Source organism: Nyctereutes procyonoides, unplaced genomic scaffold (genome assembly GCF_905146905.1).
Source record: "Nyctereutes procyonoides isolate TBG_1078 unplaced genomic scaffold, NYPRO_anot_genome, whole genome shotgun sequence".
NCBI lineage: Eukaryota > Metazoa > Chordata > Mammalia > Carnivora > Canidae > Nyctereutes > Nyctereutes procyonoides.
The window spans coordinates 44,254,028-44,276,585 of record NW_026575126.1 but is presented as its reverse complement, the minus strand read 5'-3'; the positions used below and the strand labels follow the sequence as shown (position 1 = coordinate 44,276,585).

Below are 22,558 nucleotides of genomic sequence, written 5' to 3'. Positions count from 1 at the left end.
TAGTGCTGACACATCGCCAGCTGGGGGCTCGGCCTCGTGGGGCTCTGTTTGGAGGACTCGTTATTAATATATCCCATTATGATCTGCAACTCTGTCCAATTAGGGGAAGTCTATCGGGGATGGTTTTGTGTAGGAACCTCAGAAAATGGGAAAAGCTCAAAGGCTAGCTTCCCGAACCGCTCACTGTGCACAAATCACTGGGGTCTTCTCAAAGAGCAGATTCCGAGTCAGGCTGGGGCTGGGGCTGCTGCTGCTGGTGGGCCGGGAAACTCACTGTGGGAAAGGGGAGAGTGTGGGCTCTGAGCCCTACTCTGCCACTTGGTGGCTGTGCGATGTCCGGCAGGTGGCCCAACTGCCCTGAACTTCAGGTTTCTCATGTGTAAGGTGGGGTTAACTTCTGCTTTCTAGGGTCTTTGGAAGATTTAGAGATGATGTGTGTGACTCTTCTTCCCACTCTTAGAGGGGAGGGTAAGACTCATTCTCTTGGGTCACCTTCTCTGGACGTTCATCTGAGAACAGTTTTTCCTTCCTAAAGAAGCTTATGTTCTTCCTAATAGGATTCCTCAACCTTGGCACTGCTGCATGGGGGGCTGGCTGTGCATTACAGGATGTTTAAGCAGCATCCCTGGCCAGCAGCACCCATCGCCCTTTCCAAACACTGCCAAATGCCCCTGAAGGCAGCAGTGTCTGTGATGGAGCAGTCTCCCCAACACCAGCTCCTACCCATTGCTCATTCAACAGTAGGTGTCGAGTACCCACTTTGGGCTACACTGTATGGCAGGAATGTACTGATGTCTAAGACAGACAGGGCTCTGACCCATGGAGATGTTTTCCTTTTAGAGCAGTAGTCTTCGAACTGTGAAATGGGTGTAACCAGGTTGATGTCCTAGCTGTTGGGAAGATGGAGGGAGTTAATCTGGTGTCTGGATGGAGCTGGAGAGGCAGAGGTGCCAGGGGGATATCTGTGCTGTGCGGGGCAGGAAGGGAGTGGGGGTGGACCGGGAAGCCGGAGGGTGGGACCAGAGCTGGGAAGGAGGAGGAGGGAGCAAAGGTGGGAAAGGGTGTAAAGCAATGAGGAGGGGTCGAGGTGGGAGGGGCACAGAGAAAAAGATAAAAAGTCAGACAGAGATATGCACATGTGGTGAAGCAGGAAAGGGGCCCAAGGGGAGGAGGGGAAGCTTGGGCTCTGGGAGGGAAGGCTGTGAGGCAGATCACGGCTACACCCTGGGTCAGCCACAAGGGGCCAGGAAGAGCTGCTCTTGTGTGTGTTTTTAAAGATGTTATTTATTTATTCATGAGAGACAGAGAGAGAGAGAGAGAGAGAGAGAGAGAGAGAGAGGCAGAGACACAGGCAGAGGGAGAAGCAGGCCCCATGCAGGGAGCCTGATGTGGGACTCGATCCTGGGATTCCAGGATCACAACCTGGGCCAAAGGCAGGTGCTAAACCACTGAGCCACCCAGGGATCCCCTCTTGTGTCTGTTCTAAGCTCACCCCGGTTTTGGTTATAATGAGCTAAAACAGAAAAGAAAAGCCTCTTTGCTGGCTCCTGCCACCTCCTCTGAACGGGCCCTCACTCGAGGGATGGGGACGGGGCACACACAGCCGTGGAAGGCAGTGAGGCTCCTGTACCGCATCCTGTGTAGTGTTCCTACTGTAACTGTGGCAACGATGTTAAACAGGTCTGCAAGCAGATAATCGAGGGAGCACTAGATGCTACTGGCCCGGCCCTGGATCCCCTGCCCGCCAGGGAGCTTGAAGTAATCGACTCTAGTGGAATCAAGCTGAGAACACCTGCCGGACACGGTCTCCACTCTTGAGGTATCTTGGAACATGCAGCACAGAAAACATGCAACTAACTGGACTGGAATTCCAGCCGAAAACAAGAACATGCTCTGGCTGCTGTTGGGAGGTAGCAACTGACTCCAGAAGACAGTCCTGGGGCATATACACTACATTTGCCCCATTTCTAAAATGATACGACCTCAAACACATTACTTCGTGAGCTTTCAATTTTATTAGAAACATATTCTGAGAACAGTCGAGAAGCCATGCCTGTGGATGCGATGATGGGTCACATTACCGGTTCCACAAAGATCTTCCAGAGTTCCTGCAGCAAACAGAGAAAGCAGATTCCTGAGGTTTGCGAAGGAGACCTCACTACGTCAGAGGGAAGTAATTAGCAAAGGAGAAGAGTCAAACCACACGTGAACCATGGGCAGCATGCAAGCTCACGCAGGAGTGGGGAGCTGCTTCTGATTGCTGCTCTGGGCCGTTCTTTCTGCCTCACTCTGGGAGAGAAGCTGGATTTATGGGAGTTAAAGCTGGCATCAACCCAAGATGCATCAAGAATGGACCAGAAGAATGGCAGCGAATCACAATTTTTCCATTTGGGGAGATCTTAGGTGTCACTTCCTATGACTTCTGCATTTTATGAGGAGCTGATTTTCCTGGCCATGTGCTGCTCCTCTCGACACGGCAGGTGGAGGAGGTACAAAAACACACCAAGTTCTTAGTGGAAACCTGAGTCCTCGCTGGCAGGAGTAGACTGTTTGCCATCCACAGGGAGGCAGTCCAGGGGCGGCATAGCCATGAACAGAAGGTTGCTCCTCATGCATGGCAACCACACAAATTCAGTGCTGTGCTTGTTTGGGGAACATGACGGGGAACGTGAGAGGGACAGCCCTTGGCCACCCCGGCCCTCCCCTCTCCTCAGATCTAGGACTGGTTTCCATAGACCCAGGGAAGGGGTGGTCACAGCTGAGAGGCAAAGGGAACAGGAGCCAGGCATTCCAGACCTTGGGACTTGCAGCTCCTGGTAATTATAAGGGATTTTCTTTCTTTCTTTCTTTTTTTTTTTAGTATTTTTTAGTGACTTTTTTAAAAAGATATTTATTTATTTATTCACGATAGACAGACAGAGAGAGAGAGAGAGAGAGAGAGAGAGAGAGAGGCAGAGACACAGGAGGAGGGAGAAGCAGGCTCCATGCCGGGAGCCCGACGTGGGACTCGATCCCGGGACTCCAGGATCGCGCCCTGGGCCAAAGGCAGGCGCTAAACCACTGAGCCACCTAGGGATCCCCCTATAAGGGATTCTCAAGGGTAATTTTGATTTATCAGATTTTCCCCATGAGCTGGGTTTAAAAATTCTAATAGGAAGTGACGTGGCTGTAAGATTAAGCCCCAGCTCTGCTGTTGCCTGGCAGGGTGACTTCCCGTTGTCTGGCATCCACTGAGGCAGGGGAGGGAGAAGCTTGGCCTGGGACCTGGCCCGAGGACCATTACCAGGATGATTACTCCGAGGCCTAGTTTGATGGCACCCTGTGCCCGGTCAGAGGGGCCACTGGTCACCTGACAAGCCTGCCCAGTCTGCGAGGCCAGGGTACCTCCCACAGTGAAGATGTGGCCTCTAGCACTGCAGCTTCTGCATCAAGAACCCCACCAAGTGCCCCTCATCCAGACTTCCTGGGTCACCAACCACCTCCTGGGCTCAGCCCTGCTTCCTCTGGGGCCTGAATCGCTCAGAGAGATAGAATGTGCTGTGAAGTCCAAGGTGACAACTGCAGGCCCACCTGCAGACACGGTGACCCCTAAGGTGGAAGACCCCTAAGTGGGGAGACCCCACCACAGCCTTTGGCTGCCAGCTGATCCTCTGCCCAACAGCACCAGGGTGTGGGGCCCACATCTGGAGGACCCTGGGGTCAGCAGCGTCATGCACAGCCACAGTGGCCCGCGTGTAGAGGGGGCTGCACCTACCAGCTGCTGGATGCGCTCATACACAAGGCGCTGTGGGAAGGAGGCCTCCACCGGCTCCACCACAAAGCGCAGCCGGCCATCTGCAAGCCTCTCCAGGCGCTGCAGCCACGAGCGGAAGTGGTCATAGGCTTCGCACGTGACGTCCAGGTGTCTGAGTGTGAAGTTCAGCCTGCAAATAAGCAGCCGACACACACACCTTGCCCTCCTGCTGCCTCCCTGACCTCACTGCCCTCCAGTGGGTTTGCACGGAGCAGCTGTGTACTGAGTACTGGGTGCACTTCCTTCCTGAATCTAGAAAGCCTGGGAGGGGACACAGTAGGCGCTTCCATTTTACAGACACAGACACCAAGGCTCAGAAAGGCAAAGTCAGGTGCCGCAGATACCACTGCCTGAAAGACAGGCCCTGCCCTGAGCTACAAAGCAGAGCAGAAGGTGGAGGCAGAGCACTGCCTGCTGGCCTCCCCAGCTTCCTCCGGCACAGAATCTGCACACAGGGTGCCCACAACCATGCAGGGGATGAATGAACAAAGGGCAGGGCCTGAGAGCAGCAGCGGAGAAGGGTCCTGGGAGGCGGTGGTTGGGGAGCTTCAGGACCGGTCCTCCCAGCCTGGCCACACGGCCACTTCTACACCCGAACCTGCAACATGGTTTGACCTGAAATTCAGATTCTTTGCCTCTTTCCTTTTTCTTTCCAAGGTCTCTCACTACAAGAGATTTCCAACAGTGTGATGAACTGTCCCGGCGTCAACCACTGCCAGCTCCGGGCCGCTGTGGGCCCTGCCTCCCCACACGTCCAGACCCGATTATTAAAAAGCTAACGCCAGCCATTATGGTGTTTCCTCTGGAAGTACAGCCACATGTATCCCGAAAAGATAAGCCCTTTTCTGCTTCTGTTTCACTTAAAACAAATTCAAGGATAATTCTTTAACATTCCAATATCCAGTCAGGGCCCAACATTTCCTGACGCTCTCGAGGCTTCCCTTTGTCTATAAAATCAGCATCCAAGTGAGGTCCGTGTGCTGCCCTTGGTCACCTGTGCCTTGAAGAAGCTCCTTGACATTACCGGGATGAATAACATTTTGATGACCACACCAGGACGGTGCACACACAGATATGAGTGCTTCCAATGGGGCAGATTTCGAGATGCTGGATGCTGGGTGAGTATCGTCGGCTTCATAACTTTTTTTTTTTTTTTAAGATTTTAAGTAATCTCTATACCCAATGTGGGGCTGAACTCACAACCCCAAGATCAGGAGTGACATGCTCTACTGCCTGAGCCAGCCAAGTGCCCCAGTTTTATGGCTTTTGCTACTTATTCCAAAGTGCCTTCAGAAAAGCTGTGCCCTAGCATAAGAACTGGAGAAAATGGTGTAGCACTATGTCTACCACAAAACTGACACTCCCTCAATGGGAGCCCTAATGCTTCAGGATGTTCAAGTGCACGTGTCCCGGGGGAGCTCTGTCTGCATCAGAAGAAGACAGACAGGCCTGGGGCCCTGAGGATACAGGCGGCGTCCAGATGGGACATTCAGAGAGGCCCTCGACAGTGCCGTGGCCAAGTGTCCTGGCTCTGGGCGCTCATCCACTCACAGAGCAGCTGTGCCAGGTTCCCTGCTGCCCCTCAGCCCTCCTCTCTCCACCAGTGATGATGGGATGGCAGCACCCAGGCACAGGGCTGGCCGGCAGGTGGCGGGAGGCCATGTGTGAGGGGCGGCACGGAGGGCACATGGCACATGCTCAGTGAGTGACAGGACGACGCTGATGGAACGCACCCAGAAGGGGGAGTTTGGCTCTTGGGGGTGCGGAGCTCACCTCTTCTCCACAGACAGAATGGCTGTGCAGGCGTTTTTCAGTTTGTGAGCGAGGCGGGAGAGTGTTTTAAACAGAGCGTCGGTGAGGTCATCGTCATAAAACACTGTGGGGAAAAGAATGGGCACGAGGGGAAAATGTAACCATTAGGGGGCATGTGTCCTTCAGAGGACCCTCGGGCCCTGCACTGGGTCTCCAGGAACATGCAGCGACAGCCACGCTCAGACTGGAAAGCTCTTGGGCTGAAAACTGCAAGTGGGTGCAGGGGGCGCCTGGGAGACTGGAGAGGGCTCAGGGGAGGGCTCAGTGTGCTGACGCCCCACCATACTGGCGCTGCTGTGACCAGGATGTCCTACCTTCGGCCGCGAGCAGGATGGTGGTGTGGCTGTACAGGTCGGAGACGTCCTCCTGAGACCAGCTGAAGGGGACCTCCGGGTCTGTGAAAGAAGAAAGGCCATTTTAGGCACGTTCCTTTCTCTGCAGGCCAGCTCTGAGGCTGAATAAAGAAGCTCCAGGAAAGGAAACAGAGCTGGGGGTAGCTTGGAATGGCAGGCATTGCCAGGTAGGTCTGAATCTTAGCACCCCAGCCTCAGGCCACAGCTGCCTACGTGGGACCAGGGATCTGCCTCCGCCGCTGAGGGGCAGGCACTGCTGCCCCCACAAACTTGGTGTGTGGCCCTGAGAAAGGTGCTTTACCTCTCTGGGTTTCATTCTGCACCGGAATGGGTGTAGTAACGCTGCCCTCAAGGACTGCTGGGGAGTCAGAGGGCCTACGGGGCTAAGCGCGTGGCAGATGACGGATAGTCAATGAGTCATGATTTTCCTCGCCTGCCATCTGACAGGAAAAGAAGTTTTTATACAAGGAGTGAGTGAGCATGCAGGTCCTAAACAGTGAGCGAGCATGCAGGTCCAAAACAGTGAATAATAAATTCAGAAAACTCTCCCCCTCAATCGGACCTGAAGCCACATGGAGGACTTCTTGCCATGGACAGAAGACACAGCGCTGTGTTAGGAGGCTGCCTCCCAGGCCTGGGCAGGTGTTTAACCCAGTGTGTCAGGCCTCACCTGTAACTCAGGGACTACTGGGCCTACAGTACAGGGACACTGCGAGTCTGAGTGACACAGTAGGTGGAGGCTGCCAGCAGCTGTCACCCATCAGCCAAGAGAGCGGAGTGGCTGTGTACTGAGGGACTGCGGCACCAGCCAGGACCCTCTGCTCAGCCCAGGACACAGGGCTGACGGCCTCAAGGTGTGACAGGGGGACAGGGAGGTACGCACCTGTGCACAGGTCATCTTGGAGCCAGTCCAGTTCTTTGACCTTAACTACACTGCCTGCAAAAGCAAAAACAAGCAGAACTCAAAACAGGGAAAAGGGTGACGCTTCCCATTCTGTGCCAAAATCCCTCCACCTCTCCACCAACGTCCTCTCTACATCCCTCCTTTCCTTCAGCATTTCTGAGTGCCAGGTATCAGGTCTGGCACGGAACACAGGGAGTACAGAGGTTTCTGGGGTGCGTCCCTGTCTCTGGGGCCCAGCAGCGGCTGGTCAGCATGCACCGACAAGGCAGTGTGGTCAGGGTGTGGTTGAGGGGATGTGCCAGGGGCACAGGAGACAGGAGCTCTGGTGTCAGACTGGGGTGTCAGGGGAGGCTTCCAAGGGCGGCTGAGTCCTGTGTGCTCCTCCCCTCCAGCTCTTGTTGACAGGCATTCAGGAAATGTGACAGGGCGTCACACACACAGACCCCTGCCCCATGGAGCGTGTGGCCTAGTGGGCTGCCAGATACGTATCAACCAGTCACACAAACGTCAAAATGCAATGGTTCAAGATGAAATGAGGCTCTGGTAGAGACCCGTGACCTCGTCTGGAGGTCTGGAGGTCTGGGTGTGATGAGGAAGCAACAGGAGACCTTGCGGCCCTCAGACAGGCTGGAGCGGCAGGAACAGAGGGGTCCTGTGAGGCAGAGGTGATAGATGGCAGGGCCAGGCCCCCACAGGCTATGGGACTGGCAGAGGAGTTTGGAGTCCACTCAGACTGCAACGGGAGACCTCTGAAGGGTCCGCAGCCCATGGGCTGGAGTGACCTGAGCTGAGTGGGAAGGTGTCCCCCAAGCTGCTTGGAGATGCTCTGGACAGAAGTCCGGTGAGGAGCGGCTGCCGGCATCTATCACATCAACTCATTTCTGCGAGTGGTGCAGAAATCCAACAATCAGGAAGATGGGGGGTGGGGGAACGGTCTGGGCAGAGGGAAGAGCACGTGAAACGAGTGCTCGGATCACTGGACACAGGGCTGGACAATAAGGCTGTCAAGAGAAAAGGAAAAGCAGGCAGGGGTCAGACTAGGAGATTTGGGAGCCAGAGGGAGAGACTGGACTACACCCCTGAAGATTTTCTGTGGGGAGTAGAGGGTCTGGCTCACATTTTCAAAAGGTCACTGTAGATGCTACAGGGAGGACAGCCTGGCTGGATCAGACAAGGAGCTGAGAGATTGGGCGGGGGCTGCTGTGCTGTCTGGGAGGGAGACCTGAAGCAGGACGAAACAGTGGGCATGGGGGAGGAGGTGATGGCTCGAGGACAGAGTCATCGGATACAAAGCTCTGTGAAGCCAGGACCGTGCTCCCTCCATTCATGGGGGTGTCAGGGCAGTGGGCACACCCCAGCTCTCAGTGTCCTACCTGCCAAACACAGACCCCTCTCACCCAGGCAGAAGGGCTGCTGGGCCTCACCTGCAGCAGCAGTCAGGTGGCCATTGAGGGCAATGTTTCGCTGGCACATGGCCAAGAGATCTGCGCCGACATCTGAAATAACAGAAGGGCACTCCATGAAACACCAGCCATCACCACACTCCTCTCCAGGTTCGACAGCCTGACAGCAGAAGGGTGCAAAATGGAAAGTTAAGTTTCCCCATGTGCTGACAGCCAAAATTAAGTATGTTCACCTTAAGGCCCTTTCTAAGGATCTTTCCCTTAAGAGATGATGGTGCTGGTGGGGAAGGACTCTGTGCAGTCCAGAGGGAAGTGGTGAGAGCTCCAGTTCTGAGAGTGTGTCATCAGGTGCGGTGTCTGGATGTGATTCATGGAGATACACAGCAGGTTCCTGCAGGCTGGGGATGTGCTCTTGGGAGCATGATTCGCTGTCTCAGCCATCTGTGTCTCCTGAGCCACTGCTGCTCTGATGAGCTGGTGCTTCCCTTCATTTCAGCAGAGCCGAGACTCTGTATACTGCATCCCTGATGAAGTGTGGGTTGTGGGCATTTTACCAAAATCTGATTTTCACTTAGGAGAATGTATGTGTGGCAGGTACAGAACGTTGTGTAAGTGACATCTGGCTGGCCCACTAGAGCTGTGGACGCCCCGACGCCATCCCACCACCCCCTGAGGACTCTCCATTCCAGGGAACCTGCAGAGCCTGACTGGGGGCGGAGTTCCCTGCTCACCAAAGGGACACACCTATTCCTTTCCTGGGGCCACTGGGGAAAGAATATTGGTGGTGTGTGCTTGACAGTAGCTTGTAAGTCTTTATGGGAGTTTTTGTCCAAACAGATCTGTGGGATTCTAACACATAAAACATACAAGAAAGGAGCACCTCTGGCCAAGTGGCAGTGGGAGACCAGAGCCCTGGAGCTGCCCCCAAATTATCCCTTTGCTGGCCCCTCCCTATGCTTCATGGAAAACAGTCTGAACCACGGGGGCCCTGCCTACCCATAGTGTGAGCAGCTGTGTGTACGACCTGGGGCCAGCCACCTGACCTTACTCTTACTTAGTCTGCTCATCTGGACAATGGATGGGGACAGGTGCCCCGGCTACTGCCCGGGGTCACTGTGAAGTTATGAGTGGGCACTGAAGCACGTACAAGGCTTTGCTAACAATAATGTGCCATCTAGATCCAAGCTCCCTTCTTTGTGCCAGGAAACCTCCCTCTCAAAGATAAGACAATTTGATTCTGTGCTGCTGTTGGGCACCAGGCACAGGGTAAAGCTCTTGGGTGTTGCATGATAATATGACTCTGGGAAGTACTTGTTGACAATTTACGTGAACCTTGGCATGAAGTGGAACCGGGGGCCTGCCCTGTACACTCCTGGCCAGTGGCTAATGCGGAGTATCTGGAAAGTGTGCCGGCATCATAGGTGATCCCTAGCTTCCCTTTCCTGTCTCAGAAGCAAAAGACGTGTGCCATGGGGATGGGAACTAGGAATCAAGGAAGTGCAAACCAGAGCAGCAGATGTCCCCTTTCTGCCTAGCAGACACTGAAGATTTAAAGTGCAGGGACACTTACCTGATGAGATCCTACCTCTTACAAACTGGTACACTCTTTAGGAAAAAGTTGAAAAAGCGCATGGGCCAGTGGGGTGTAGTTGGAAGCACTGTGCCCACATCAAATTGCTGGTTTCATCAGTGAACTATGGTACATGAGATGCCATTACTGAGGGGAGGAGAGGAGGGGTCTATGGCACTTTCTGTACCATTTTAGCAGTTTCTATGTGTGCCTAGTACTGTTTCAAAATAAAAAACTGAGAAAGAAATCACTTGGCAATATGTATCAAAAGCTTAAAAAGGGTCACAACTGCTTCACACCTAGTCTGAGGATCATCGCACAATGGTGCACCTGACAACGTTGCAAAAAGAAAAACAAAAACTCCAAAGCACATGGGAACAACCAAAAATGCCCAAACACAGGAAAATGGTTAAACAAAGAGATGAGATAGTACCTGGTCATTAAAAGTCATACTTATAAAAAATTTCTGATGACTCTGAAAAATGCTCTCAAAGAAATGTTTTTCCACGTTTTTGGCAACATACAGCAATGAATACACGATCTGATTTCAGCTACTATTTGGGAGTATACATACTCAAAGAAAAAGAGGAAAAATGATTAAAAACCATACACAAACAGTGAAAGTAATGGTTCTAAAGCTCCTGGGGGACAGCGACTCTGTTATTCACTCCTGGATCTCTTGCATCTAGGACTGTGCTTGGCATAGAGTGGGTGCTGAATAAATTGCATACTGCTGAACAAATCTGGGGATTGTAAAAGTATGAGTCAATTTGATTTCCCATCCTACAAGTTTCCACTAAGAGCAGGCACAATTTCTTGGGGCGCCTGGGTGTCTCAGTTAAGCGACTGCCTTCAGCTTAGGTCATGATTGTGGGGTCCTGAGATCAAGTCCCACATTGGGCTCCCAGCTCAGCGGGAGCCTGCTTCCCCCTCTCCTCGCCCGCTCATGCTCTCTCCCACTCTTTCTCTCTCTCAAATAAAATCTTAAAAAAAAAAAAAATAAAGTAGGTGATGGCTATCAAATTAAAACGATGTCTATAACTGGGAAGAAAATGTAAGCCTGTTTTCAAGCCTATAAAAGGCGTATCCATCCTGGTTTTCTGAGCCACCCGTGCTTTCACGGGGTGTGAGAGGTGGTGTCAGCAGGACAGCGATGTCTCCTGCCGTGTAAGTGCTCCTGTACCTGCGGGCGCGCTGGGCCATCCTGCTGTTATTGAGAAAACAACACAGGAGAGAACCAGCGGAATGGGATGGCAAAATCAACCACACCCAAGGCCCAATTTCCAGCTGTTCCCCCTCACTTTCTGACACAGTCAGGACACGCCCTGTGAAGGGACTGCTCCCCTTAGCCTGGGATGGCAGCCTACCTGTACAGTAAACGGTACGTGCCACGGTGGCCGCGATGATGCTGGCCAGCCCCGTGCCCGCCCCGAGCTCCAGCACGGTGCGTCCTTGGAAGAGGTCCCGTTGGAACAAGATGTAGTCTGCCAGGAGCAGGGCACCCCGCCACACCTGGGGGCGAGATGGACAAGGAATGACAGCCGACGTGAGGCTCTGAGGAGACCCTTTGGGGCCACAGGAAGTGGACAGGACCTACCCACCTGCTTGCCAACATCTTCCAGGGGGGTGGCCATGGTGTGCTCTGGACAGGATGGAAACCAAAAGAGAAAGGGCCACCATGAAAATGGGGACAGATAGGACACAAGACAGACGAGGTGCATGGCCATCTGCAAACATGGCCTGATGAGTGCTGGCCTTGGGCGTTCTGCAGGGAGGCAGGAACACGGGCCGTGCAACAGAGAGTACAGTGTGTGAGCAGCACTCCCAGGCCAGGCACGGAGGCTCGCCTGGATAACAGGGAAGCTCTGCCCCACAGCCCGAAGACCAGGGTCACTGCATGTCCTGGCCCAATCCAGCCAAACACACACACCCCACCCTCCACCCTACTATGTCCCATGACTGGGCACTACAGTCCCAGCGTATTTGTGCTGTCTGGGTCGGCTCTATGCTGACAAGACTCACAGTGCATTCCAAGTATTTCTTCTGCTTAGAACCACACCAGATGTTAGCAAAGTAAGCTGGAATTTATGTCCTTTCTTAGGTGAACTATGGTAAGAAGCATTCTCAAGCACAAAATGTATTAAGACAAAATCTGATGGTGGTGTGGGGGGCAGGGGAGAGAACAGAAATATGAGACCAAACAGAAAAAGGAACGTGGCAAACATCCTTGCTGTTAAAGAAGAATTAGCCTGGTATTTTTAAGCAAGACGGCGATGGCTATCAAATTAAAACATGCCCAACACGTGCACGGTTGGGTAGCTTCGTGTCCTTGTCAGAGTTGCCCAGATCAGACCACGTCCTTGTGACATATAGGAGAAGGGGCCGAGGGCAGAGGAGAACTGCAGGGTCAGAAGCAGCACAGGTGGTGCTGTGCACACTCTGTCTGTGAGGGTCTGCCCTACGAGGAGAGGGGGGCAGCCTGCATGCCCTTGTTTTTGGACCCCTGAGCTCTCAAATACCAGCATCTCACAGAGTCCTGTTTGAGCTCTCAAATACCAGCATCTCACAGAGTCCTGTTTGAGCTCTCAAATACCAGCATCTCACAGAGTCCTGTTTAAAGCTGAGTGGGGGGCAGCCCCAGTGGTGCAGCGGTTTGGTGCCGCCTGCAGCCTGGGGTATGATCCTGGAGACCTGGGATGGAGTCCCACACTGGGCTCCCTGCATGGAGCCTGCTTCTCCCTCTCCCTCTGCCTGTGTCTCTGCCTCTCTCTCTGTGTCTATGAATAAATAAATAAAATCTTTAAAAATAAAGCTGAGTGGGGTCCAGAACAGAAGGAAACCTGTCTGTCTGGTGTTCAACGGAAGCAGTAGCCATCTGTCCCCAGGTTAGAGGGGAGAAACCCACCTACAGTCTTCCTGGGGACCTGGGCCCCTGCTCTGCAGGCTTCTCCATGATAAATCTGACCCAAGATTTCTGCCCTGCATGGAGACTTAAAATCTGATCCTTAAATAGAAGATGACTGAGGCATTGTCCACCAGCATCTTGGCTGGACTGGATATTGGTAGCTGGGAAGAGGTCACTTTTAGTACAATACACTCCCTTCAGGATTTCAGGTTCCTAAAGCCCAACACGTACCTGTCTACCTGGTTTGAAAGTGGAATAAAAACATGTCCACCAACAACAGAGTTCACTCACTAAACACTTAGTGGAGAGATGTCCCCCAGCCAGGCCTGGGGCCAGGCAGGCTGTACCTGATGGGTCACAGCAGCCCTGTGAAATAGCTACCACCGCTTCGACTTACAGATACAGATACTGAAGCTGAGGCATTTGTAGAAGTTATAGGGAAAGCACTTTTTCTCTGAGCGGAGCACCATGCCAAATGCTCTGTGAATAACCTGTCATTTAATCCTCAAAACCACCAGTGAAACAGGCTTGAGTGTTACCTCACAGGTGAGGAAATGAGGCTGATGGAGGTGGTGCAGGTGGCCTGTGGGCAGAGCTGGGAAGTGGCAGGCGTAGAGTGGGACCTGAAAGGGTGTCCAGGGAGCACTGGGGGTGGGGAGGACCTGCCTGTCGTGGTGAAGGCTCCTGCAGCAGAGAGCAGGCAGTGAAGAGGCTTCCCCAGGGTCCTTGCATCTCCAGCCCTGCTCCAGACCCTCAGTGTCGGCTGCCCCAGCCCGCCCCTTCCCCAGTCTCTGCACCCCACCATGCACCATCCCTTGGGTGGGCCTCCTCCCAGCCTCAGGATTATACCCGTGAGAGACCAGGCTTAGCAAACCGGGTGAGGAAGATTGTTTAAGAGTCTGGTCTGTATCCTGCTCCCATCAGGATAGGGTCTTTGGACCTGCAGGGACCCCACTCTCTCTCAGTCAGTATCTTGTCTCCTCACTTAGAGCAGACCCCAGGGACTAAAGCTGACAGCAGATCACACTGACTGAATAGCTACTATGTGCCGGGCACTGTGCTAAAGCTCTATGGGAGCCATCTCTTTGTTCTTTATAACTGGAAGTAGTTATACCTATTTTACAGACAAGGAAACTGAGTCCTGAGTGATTAAGGGACTTACCCAATTCACTGAGTCAAGGGAAGAGGCACAGGACTCAGAATCTGAGTTCCAGCCCTGCCTCTTTCTCTTCTGTTTGGGTCTCAGTTTGTCTTTTCTCCAGGAAATGATCATAATTTATTTTGATCCTTGGATCTATGGATTCCTAGAAGGTCCATGGAAAACCTTTATAGGGTTTTTGACAATTCTCTCAAATGATCTGGAAAAAAACATCCTCCTCCCCTCTGGGTTTTGTTTTCTTACAGCAGACTCCATGCCTAACATGGGGCTTGAACTCACCCAAGACCTGAGCTGAGATCCAGGGTCAGACACTCAACCGGCTGAGCCACCCAGGTGCCCCTCCCCTCCGTGTGTTTTTTAATCGGCTCCTTAGATGGGTCCATAACCTGAAAACAATGGCCTGGTCTGTGGGGTCAGAGGAAAACGGTGGTCAGGAGACAGACATCTGCTTGGGGTCGGCTCTGTACCAGGCCCGGTACAGGCACATACTGGGCGTTATTTACCGAATGATCACCAGAGGGCAGTATTCTGTACCCCAGTTTATGGGTGCAAACACAAGACAGGCTCTGTGGGTCAAAGGTCACCTGGCTCGTGAGGGGTGGAGTGGGATGAAGCCCAGCTCTGCAGGGCGCCAGAGTCCAAGATCTGGTCCCTCACATCACACCTTCCAGCGGGGATGGCACAACCGGGGTTATCCCTGGAGCTTGAGCATTTAATTGCCCCTCGGCTCCCTCAGGCCCGGCAGGAGTGACAGCATGCTGAAGGAAGGGCCTCAGCACGAGGTCTGTGATAGGGACAGGCCAGGAACCTGGCCATACCCTGGCCCTCTGCTGTGGGACTTTGTTCTCAGCCTGCAGGAAGGTCAGGAAGGTAAATTCCCAGGACGCCGAACACACACACACACACTAGATGCCAAGCCCTCGGTATAGAATACCCAAGTCTGCTATTCCCTGCTCAGCGAAGCTAATCCAGTGAAGGCTGAGAGTGAAAAGAGTCATCATACCCCCTCCACCTCCCCGCCCCAGGACAGAACGTTCCAATGGTCTGATCACGTGACATACAAACATAGGCTGCGGTGTCAGGCAAACCGGGGTGCAAATCGCCACTCTGCCACTGACTGGCTGCATGACCTGGGGCATGTTCCTCAACCTCTCTGAGCTGCAGCTCCTGCCTCTGTGAAATGGGGACGCTCATCCCTGGAAAGGCCGTGAGGAGGAGAGGTAATCCATGAAAGACACAGAGTAGGGTTCTGGAGTGAGTTCTGCACCACACCCAATGGAATGGCCTAGAACACAGCCTGCCTGTACTTACCTATTCTGATGATATCGTGGGGGCTGCTATCTTGTGCTTCGTCTGCCAGGGGGTCATCTTCCTCCTGCGTTAGAATCGTGGGATGTACCTTGTCTCTTGGAAGCCCTGCTGGTTCGGGGTCCGTAGCAGCCCGGGGTCTCCTCTTGACGTCCAAATCCCCGTCCTCGTCCAGCTGAGCTCCCACACCCTCCTGGCCAGTGTCAATCCTGCAGCCACTCCCCAGAGGGGGCTTGGCACTGCCCAACCCATGTGGGGGCGTGTCCTCGGCAGGAACCGTGCCATGACTGCCGCCCTCCGCCCCTGAGTCTGTCTGAGAGTCTCGGTTCCACAGAAGCTTGAACTGGGACAGGAAAACTGAAAGGCAAGACGAACACGATATATCCGGGCTGTCTCCTCCCTGCAGAAAATCCGGATCTCCACCGGGACAGAGTTCTGAAGGCCAGGCATAGTAATGCCCACAGAAAAAGCCCATTTGACTCAGCCGAGAAGCTGGGGCCACTCACCGAGAGCAGCTAGCATTTGATGAGCATCTATAGAGAAAGTGCTCGGCCTCCATCACCCTAACCCTTCCTGCGCTATGAAGACACTGGTGCCAGCTCCACCCTAAGAACGTGGACACAGAGGCTTGGGGGGATGAAAGGAGCTGATGAGGCCACACGGCTTCTGACACGGCCAAGGTAAGACACAGACCCAGCCCAGAGGACAGGACAAGGACACCATGCCGCCTGCCCCATCTGTGGCTGGAAAGTTACTGGGACAAGTATGTGTTCCAGACAGGTGGGCTGGAGGCGGGGGTGCAAGGGATCGAGGGGATAGACCTGGGCTGCAGTCCCCCTCTCCCCTGGCTATCTGACCCAGGCTGGGCAATGATCCATCCATGAAATCCCAGGCTCCTGAATTCAGGGCCCAGACTGGGACATGAGGGAAAGAGGAGTATTAATCACATCACAAGTGGAAACAGGGTGTCAAAACTGGGGAGGGTGGCCGGGGAGGGCCCGTGTGAGGAGACATGTGGAGTCAGGGCTGGAAGGGAAGAAGTGCATGCAGTGTGTGAGGAACAGAACAGAGCACAGAAAGGCAAGTGTGAACACACTGGGTCAGCCTGGGCTCACAGGCCAGGGTGAAGAGTCCAATTTTATTCTAATAGCAAGAGGGAGACACCGGAGGGTCTCAATCAGGGCGCTGATGTGAGTCACATTTCTAAAAGATCCCCTTGGATGCTGGGGAGATGAGTAGGGGGAAGGTGTGCAGAGCAGAGCCAGGGAGCCCTGGTGGGAGGAGCTGGAGGCATCCAGCCAAGTGACAGAGGGGCCTGAATTGGGGTGGGGCAAGAGGAGCCCAAACTGGGCAACAGGCTCCCCAAGGGCAGGGCTTGGCTTGTTCCCTTCTCACTCCCAGCAGGTCTTGCCCACCACTGCCACCCACTTCCCCGCATCCTGCACAGAGTAGGTGCTCAGGAAAGCACAGGTGTTTACTCAACCCAACAAGAGTAGCAGCTGAACAATGTAAACTTGCTAATCTTTTCCCCTCAAAGAAGAGTATGAGAAAGTAGAAAACAAAACAGATCCACAGGGTGCTGGGCCCCTCTGCACACTTGCAGGACCTTACCGGGCTGCCCCATGCCATTCAGCCGCACCATGAGGTGCCTGTGGTTTGGGGTGTAGAGGTGGACATCTGAGAGCACAGTGTCACTTCTGAATGTGACCTCGTCCATGGCTGGGGTAGGGGCCAGCTACCATGGCCGGGCTCCACGTTAATCATGGGACAGCAGCACCTGGAAGGCAAGATCAAGTCCTCAGGACAGCATGTCCCAAAGGGGAGCAGTGTAAATACTCCCCAACCCGGTAGTAAATAACTTTCTCTGGGGGAAGATGCTTCCCTTTTCTGATTCTCTCAATTTTTCCTAAAGGAGAAAGTCTCGGAGGCTTTGCAAGGGAAAAGAATCCAGCTAGAATTGTGTTATTCTGTTTACAGTGTGTTCAGTTTCACAGGAGTCTTTTATTTATGGCAAAGGATCCAAATTTCCATTTATACTGATATAGTTTTCCTTCACTTTTGATTTTTTCCTACTTTTTGCATTTGACAATTTTCAAAGAGACAAGAAAGTTGAGGGCATAACATAATAAACTGTTATATACCCACTGCTTAGATCCAGTGGTCATCAACACCTTGTCATATGGGGTCAATTGATCTGTCTACCTGGGTTTTTGCTCCCTTGAACCAAAAGGAAATTCTAGACACCACATTTTATCTCTAAATTTCTCTACAGTTTCTCTCTCCATTTTTAAATATTTTGTTTATTTATTTGAGAGAGACAGAGAGAATGAGAGAGAGAGCATGAGTGAGGAGAGGGGCAGAGAGAGAAGCAGACTCCTACCGAGCAGGGAGCCCGATGCAGGACTCCATCCTGTAACTCCCAGATCATGACCTGAGCTGGAGGCAGACGCTAAACCGACTGAGCCCAGGTGCCCCATACTGTCTTTCTCTTAAGACATGCTGTCATATAACCACAAGATCAGTAGCAGACCTAAGATAACCTAAGATTTCTTTGTACCATTTAAAACCCCAACTCTGTCCATAGCCACCAACTTTCTCCATTTCTCATGTTTTTATAGCTGGCTTTTCCTAAAACAGTATTCAATCACAATTTGTGCTTTGCATTTAGTTATTTCTCCTTTAGATTTTTTTTTTAAATTCTAGAAGTTGACATCAACTGCCCAAATACCCTTGTTGCTCTAAAGCATTCTTTTTTTTTTTTAATAAGATTTTACTTATTTATTTGACGGGGGGGGGGGGGAGAGCGAGCGAGCACAAGCAGGGGGAGCAGCAGAGGGAGAAGGAGAAGTAGACTCCATGCCAAGCAGGGAGCCTGACATGGAACTGATCCCGGGACCCTGGAACCATGACCCAAGCTGAAGGCAGACACCCAACCGACTTAGCCACCCAGGTGCCCCTAAAGCATTCTTTTTAAATTAGAAAGAGTGAGCCACCGAGCGGAGATTCGAAGATAAAGCAGCCAAGGGAATCACTGTACCAGTGAGGTACAGATGTGAGAGATTATGCAGGTGACACAGCCAACAATGGCTGCGGAAACTACCTCTGAGGCAAAGGGGTCAAAACAGGAAGGCTCCCTTTGCAAACAAACGTCTGCCTCACTGCACGGCAACGACACGCAGCCATGGGCTGGGATGCTGGCGGAGTGGGTGTAAACCCGTCTCTGAATTGTCGCCATGTGACCTGGGGGACATCACTTCACCTCTCTAGACCTGTTTCTTCACCTCTAGGGTATATTCTCACCTTGCAGGGTGCCCAGGGCATAAAGAACTGAGCAGAGTCTATGGCCCCACAGCAGTTGTTAACTCCTTGTCTTGGGCTGGTTTCAGGCACGCTTGGCCCAAACCTGCTGCTAGCCCCTGACCTTCTACAGGAGCTGTTCCTACCTGGGTAGGTGCATGCACTAGCCGTGTGTCCTAGGCATGGCACGAAACCTCTCGGACCTGTATTTCTTCAATTGGAAAGTGGGATTACGATAACCTGGGCTGTCCTCACAGTCTGAGTGCACCTAATTAGAGTTCCTACCTTTAAGGATGTGCCATGGGGAAGCCAAAGGTGTCCCCCCACAAAAAATTTTTGTGGAAAAGCTGATCCCTTGTTAAATCAGCCTCCATGCTGGCTTTCTCACTTGACACCAGAAGCCGGCACAAAGTAAGTGGGTTGAGAAGTGATGCTGTGTCACTTGCCATCAGGGAAATACAAATCAAAACCACAATGAGATACCACCTCACACCAGTGAGAATGGGGAAAATTAACAAGGCAGGAAACAACAAATGTTGGAGAGGATGCGGAGAAAAGGGAACCCTCTTACACTGTTGGTGGGAATGTGAACTGGTGCAGCCACTCTGGAAAACTGTGTGGAGGTTCCTCAAAGAGTTAAAAATAGACCTGCCCTACGACCCAGCAATTGCACTGTTAGGGATTTACCCCAAAGTTTCAGATGCAATGAAACGCCGGGACACCCGCACCCCGATGTTTCTAGCAGCCATGTCCACAATAGCCAAACTGTGGAAGGAGCCTCGGTGCCCATCGAAAGATGAATGGATGAAGAAGATGTGGTTTATGTATACAATGGAATATTACTCAGCCATTAGAAACGACAAATACCCACCATTTGCTTCAACGTGGATGGAACTGGAGGGTATTATGCTGAGTGAAGTAAGTCAATCGGAGAAGGACAAACAGGGTATGTTCTCATTCATTTGGGGAATATGAATAATAGTGAAAGGGAATATAAGGGAAGGGAGAAGAAATGTGTGGGAAATATCAGAAAGGGAGACAGAACATAAAGACTTCTAACTCTGGGAAACGAACTAGGGGTGGTGGAAGGGGAGGAAGGCGGGGGGTGGGGGTGAATGGGTGGCGGGCACTGAGGGGGATGTTTGACGAGATGAGCACTGGGTGTTATTCTGTATGTTGGTAAACTAGAACACCAATAAAAATTAATTTATTAAAAAAAATAAAAATAAATAAAAAAAATAAAATCTTTAAAAAAAAAAAAGAAGTGATGCTGTGAATCTAGTAAAATGATGTAGGATTTCACAGTGCCAGTGAAAGTGATGGAGGAGAAATGCTCCTTCCTCAGGCAAAAGCCCTCAACCAGTGTGGTCTGGAGCAGTTAGGCTGGATCCAAAGACAGGAATAAATGTCTCAAAGGTAGATGTGGCTCTCCCAGGGCTGAAAGATATCCTGAGGACTTCCACATACAGTTTTGGAAGAAGAAAAAAAAAAAAAAGATCCTCTGTGACGACGCTCTGAAAGTCAAACACAACCAAAGGACGCTTGCTGTTCCTTGCTATAGTGCAATTTCGTTGGAAAAATCACATCCCACGAAGGAGCATAATATTATAATTCGACATTAACTCTTCTTAAACATAGACAAAAAAAAAATCAAACTCAAATTCTTCATGTCTGGTTGAATTTTTAGTTTTAAAATTCAAACTACCCGGGCTTCCCGGAAATGTACCCTACGACTGAGAACCAGGAAGTAGGAACCCTTTAGAGGGCTTCTCCTAGGACCAGTTATCTGGGAACAGTAGTGTCTTGTACCTACCTGCCCCCCTCCGCCCCCTGCCTGTGTGAAGATTAAATGAGACCATCTGTTTTAGGGTTCAGGACAGAGTTAAACGGCCAACAAGTAACGACAGTAAGTGTCAATCGTTGCAGCAATAGTAATTACTAGGGATCCCTGGGTGGCTTAGCGGTTGGGCTCCTGCCTTTGGCCCAGGGCATGATCCTGGAGTCCCGGGATCGAGTCCCACATCTGGCTCCCTGCGTGGAGTCTGCATCTCCCTCTGCTTGTGTCTCTGCCTTTCTCTGTGTCTCTCATGAATAAACAAAAATAAAAAAAAAAGTAATTACTATTGGAGAGTGTGCTGGAGGATGGAAAAAGGCAAGAGCCAGTGTTTCTACTTAGGAACAGCTGACTCAGAGTCTCTGGGAATGCTACAGTTGGACGGCTTCTGTCCGGGCGCCTCCCTGGAGAGGGGGGGAATGGACACCCAGCCTGCAGATGGGCCTCCCTGGGGCTGAGGCTCATCCCGCAGCAGCTGGCCTCTCCAAGGCTGTCGGGGGCCAGGCTCATCCTTTCTCCCCTCGGGCCCCCCAGTCAGGGTCTCCTATTTGTGGATTAGAAGACCTCCGGGCCTCCCAGGCTTTCCCTTTGCCAGGTGTCAGTCAACTCACGCATTCACCAACCGGGCCCTGGGAGCACTTCTGCGACGGGCTGCCGCGGGGCGGGGCTAAGGCGGGGAGGTGCAGCCGCGGGGCGGGGCTAAGGCGGGGAGGTGCAGCCGCGGGGCGGGGCTAAGGCGGGCAGGTGCTGCCGCGGGGCGGGGCTAAGGCGGGGAGGTGCTGCCGCGGGGCGGGGCTAAGGCGGGGAGGTGCTGCCGCGGGGCGGGGCTAAGGCGGGGCAGGTGCTGCCGCGGGGCGGGGCTAAGGCGGGGCAGGTGCTGCCGCGGGGCGGGGCTAAGGCGGGGAGGTGCAGCCGCGGGGCGGGGCTAAGGCGGGGAGGTGCAGCCGCGGGGCGGGGCTAAGGCGGGCAGGTGCTGCCGCGGGGCGGGGCTAAGGCGGGGCAGGTGCAGCCGCGGGGCGGGGCTAAGGCGGGCAGGTGCTGCCGCGGGGCGGGGCTAAAGCGGGGCAGGTGCTGTCGCGGGGCGGGGCTAAGGCGGGGAGGTGCTGCCGCGGGGCGGGGCTAAGGCGGGGCAGGTGCGAGGGGAGGTCGGGGCGCCCGAGGGACGGCGGCCCGGGGCGCGGGAGCCCTGCGCAGACTCGGCGCCCGGAGTCGGGGGCTGCAGGGACCCCTTCCCGTCTCGCCGCCTCCCTCAGTGCCGCCCACAGGGCAGTCCCTCTCCGGCCTCGCCCTCCCGTCTTGGGCCGCGACCGGGGGCGGCCTGGACCCCCGGACGGAAACCTGCAAGGCGGCGCGGCCCCGTCTCCCACCGGCCCGGGTCGGCAGGGGACAGCGAGGCCGAGTGGGGGCTGGCGTCAGGGCCAGGCCGCGGCCAGGAGGCTCCCTGCACCGTCCCCATCCCGCTGCCTGTCCCGGGAGCTTACCCGCCGCGGGCTGCAGGAGGGAGTCCAGCCGAGGCCTCTCCCCGCCGGGCTCAGGCGGCCGCCATTGTAGGCGGTCTGCGCAGGCGCGGCCACGCCCCCTCCGCCGCCGCCGCGCCGTGGCCACGCCCACCTGCCGGAGCCGCGCGGGGGGCGGGGCCGGGTACCCTCCGTTGACCTGCAGCCCTAGGACCTGGGTCCCTAGAGCTTTGTGCCTTTCGCTATTCACAAGGCCTGGCACAGACTGACCTGCATGTCGGGCCACGAGGATCCTACTGTAGGCTATGGGCCAGGGGCTAGGCTACTTTGGGGTCACCTCTTCCAGGAAGCCTTCCTGGATTCCCCCTCCTCCAGCTCTCTCCATCAGAGCACCTGTGACTCTGGTTGTCAAGACCTGTTTACCCGTCTCCCCCACTAGGTTTTGAATGCATTGGGGAGAGAAAAAGCTGCTGGTTCACATCTGCAACCCATGCTGGGCTTCTCTGAATCGGAAAGGGGAAACACAATAATGCTCGGAAAGCAGTTAGCATCATCCTTGGCATGCTGCGAGCACCCAGGAAATGGCAACTGTACTTGCATGTGATTTATTTTTGGGGGAGGAGAAGCTTTAATTTTTATTTTTTAAAAATTTATTTTTATTTTCTCGTCATCGTAAGTGTACTCTCTCATCCTCCTCCTCCCCCCACCTCCCCTCTGGTAGCCATCGGTTTGTTCTCTATCGTTAACAGTCTGTTTCTGGGCT

At 53.5% G+C, this 22,558-nt stretch overlaps 1 protein-coding gene across 2 annotated transcripts; it reads right to left on the bottom strand.

The window, feature by feature from the left end:
- Positions 1-1,996: 1,996 nt before the first annotated feature.
- METTL22 (methyltransferase 22, Kin17 lysine) lies at positions 1,997-21,884 on the bottom strand. 2 transcript variants are annotated; one of them, XM_055341070.1, is made up of 11 exons: positions 21,820-21,884; positions 16,819-16,984; positions 15,211-15,564; positions 11,437-11,477; positions 11,203-11,347; positions 8,287-8,358; positions 6,842-6,895; positions 5,920-6,000; positions 5,567-5,669; positions 3,755-3,923; positions 1,997-2,108 (listed from the first exon to the last, which is right to left on the bottom strand). In XM_055341070.1, the coding sequence occupies exons 2-11, from the start codon at positions 16,922-16,924 to the stop codon at positions 2,073-2,075; spliced, it is 1,161 nt and encodes a 386-aa protein (XP_055197045.1). In that variant the 5' UTR covers positions 16,925-16,984; positions 21,820-21,884; the 3' UTR covers positions 1,997-2,072. The 2 variants fall into 2 exon arrangements, with proteins under 2 accessions (XP_055197045.1, XP_055197046.1); XM_055341071.1 differs by lacking the exon at positions 3,755-3,923.
- Between the last annotated feature and the right edge of the window lie 674 nt (positions 21,885-22,558).

What these genes read in the sequence shown, in the direction of transcription:
- METTL22 (XM_055341070.1), bottom strand. Translation starts at nt 16,924, where the DNA reads ATGGACGAGGTCACATTCAGAAGTGACACTGTGCTCTCAGATGTCCAC. An exon ending in ATTCTGTCTGTGGAGAAGAG is followed by an intron (nt 3,924 to 5,566) that starts GTGAGCTCCGCA and finishes GCTTATTTGCAG; the next exon opens with GCTGAACTTCACACTCAGAC. An exon ending in ATGAGCGCATCCAGCAGCTG is followed by an intron (nt 2,109 to 3,754) that starts GTAGGTGCAGCC and finishes TGTTTGCTGCAG; the next exon opens with GAACTCTGGAAGATCTTTGT.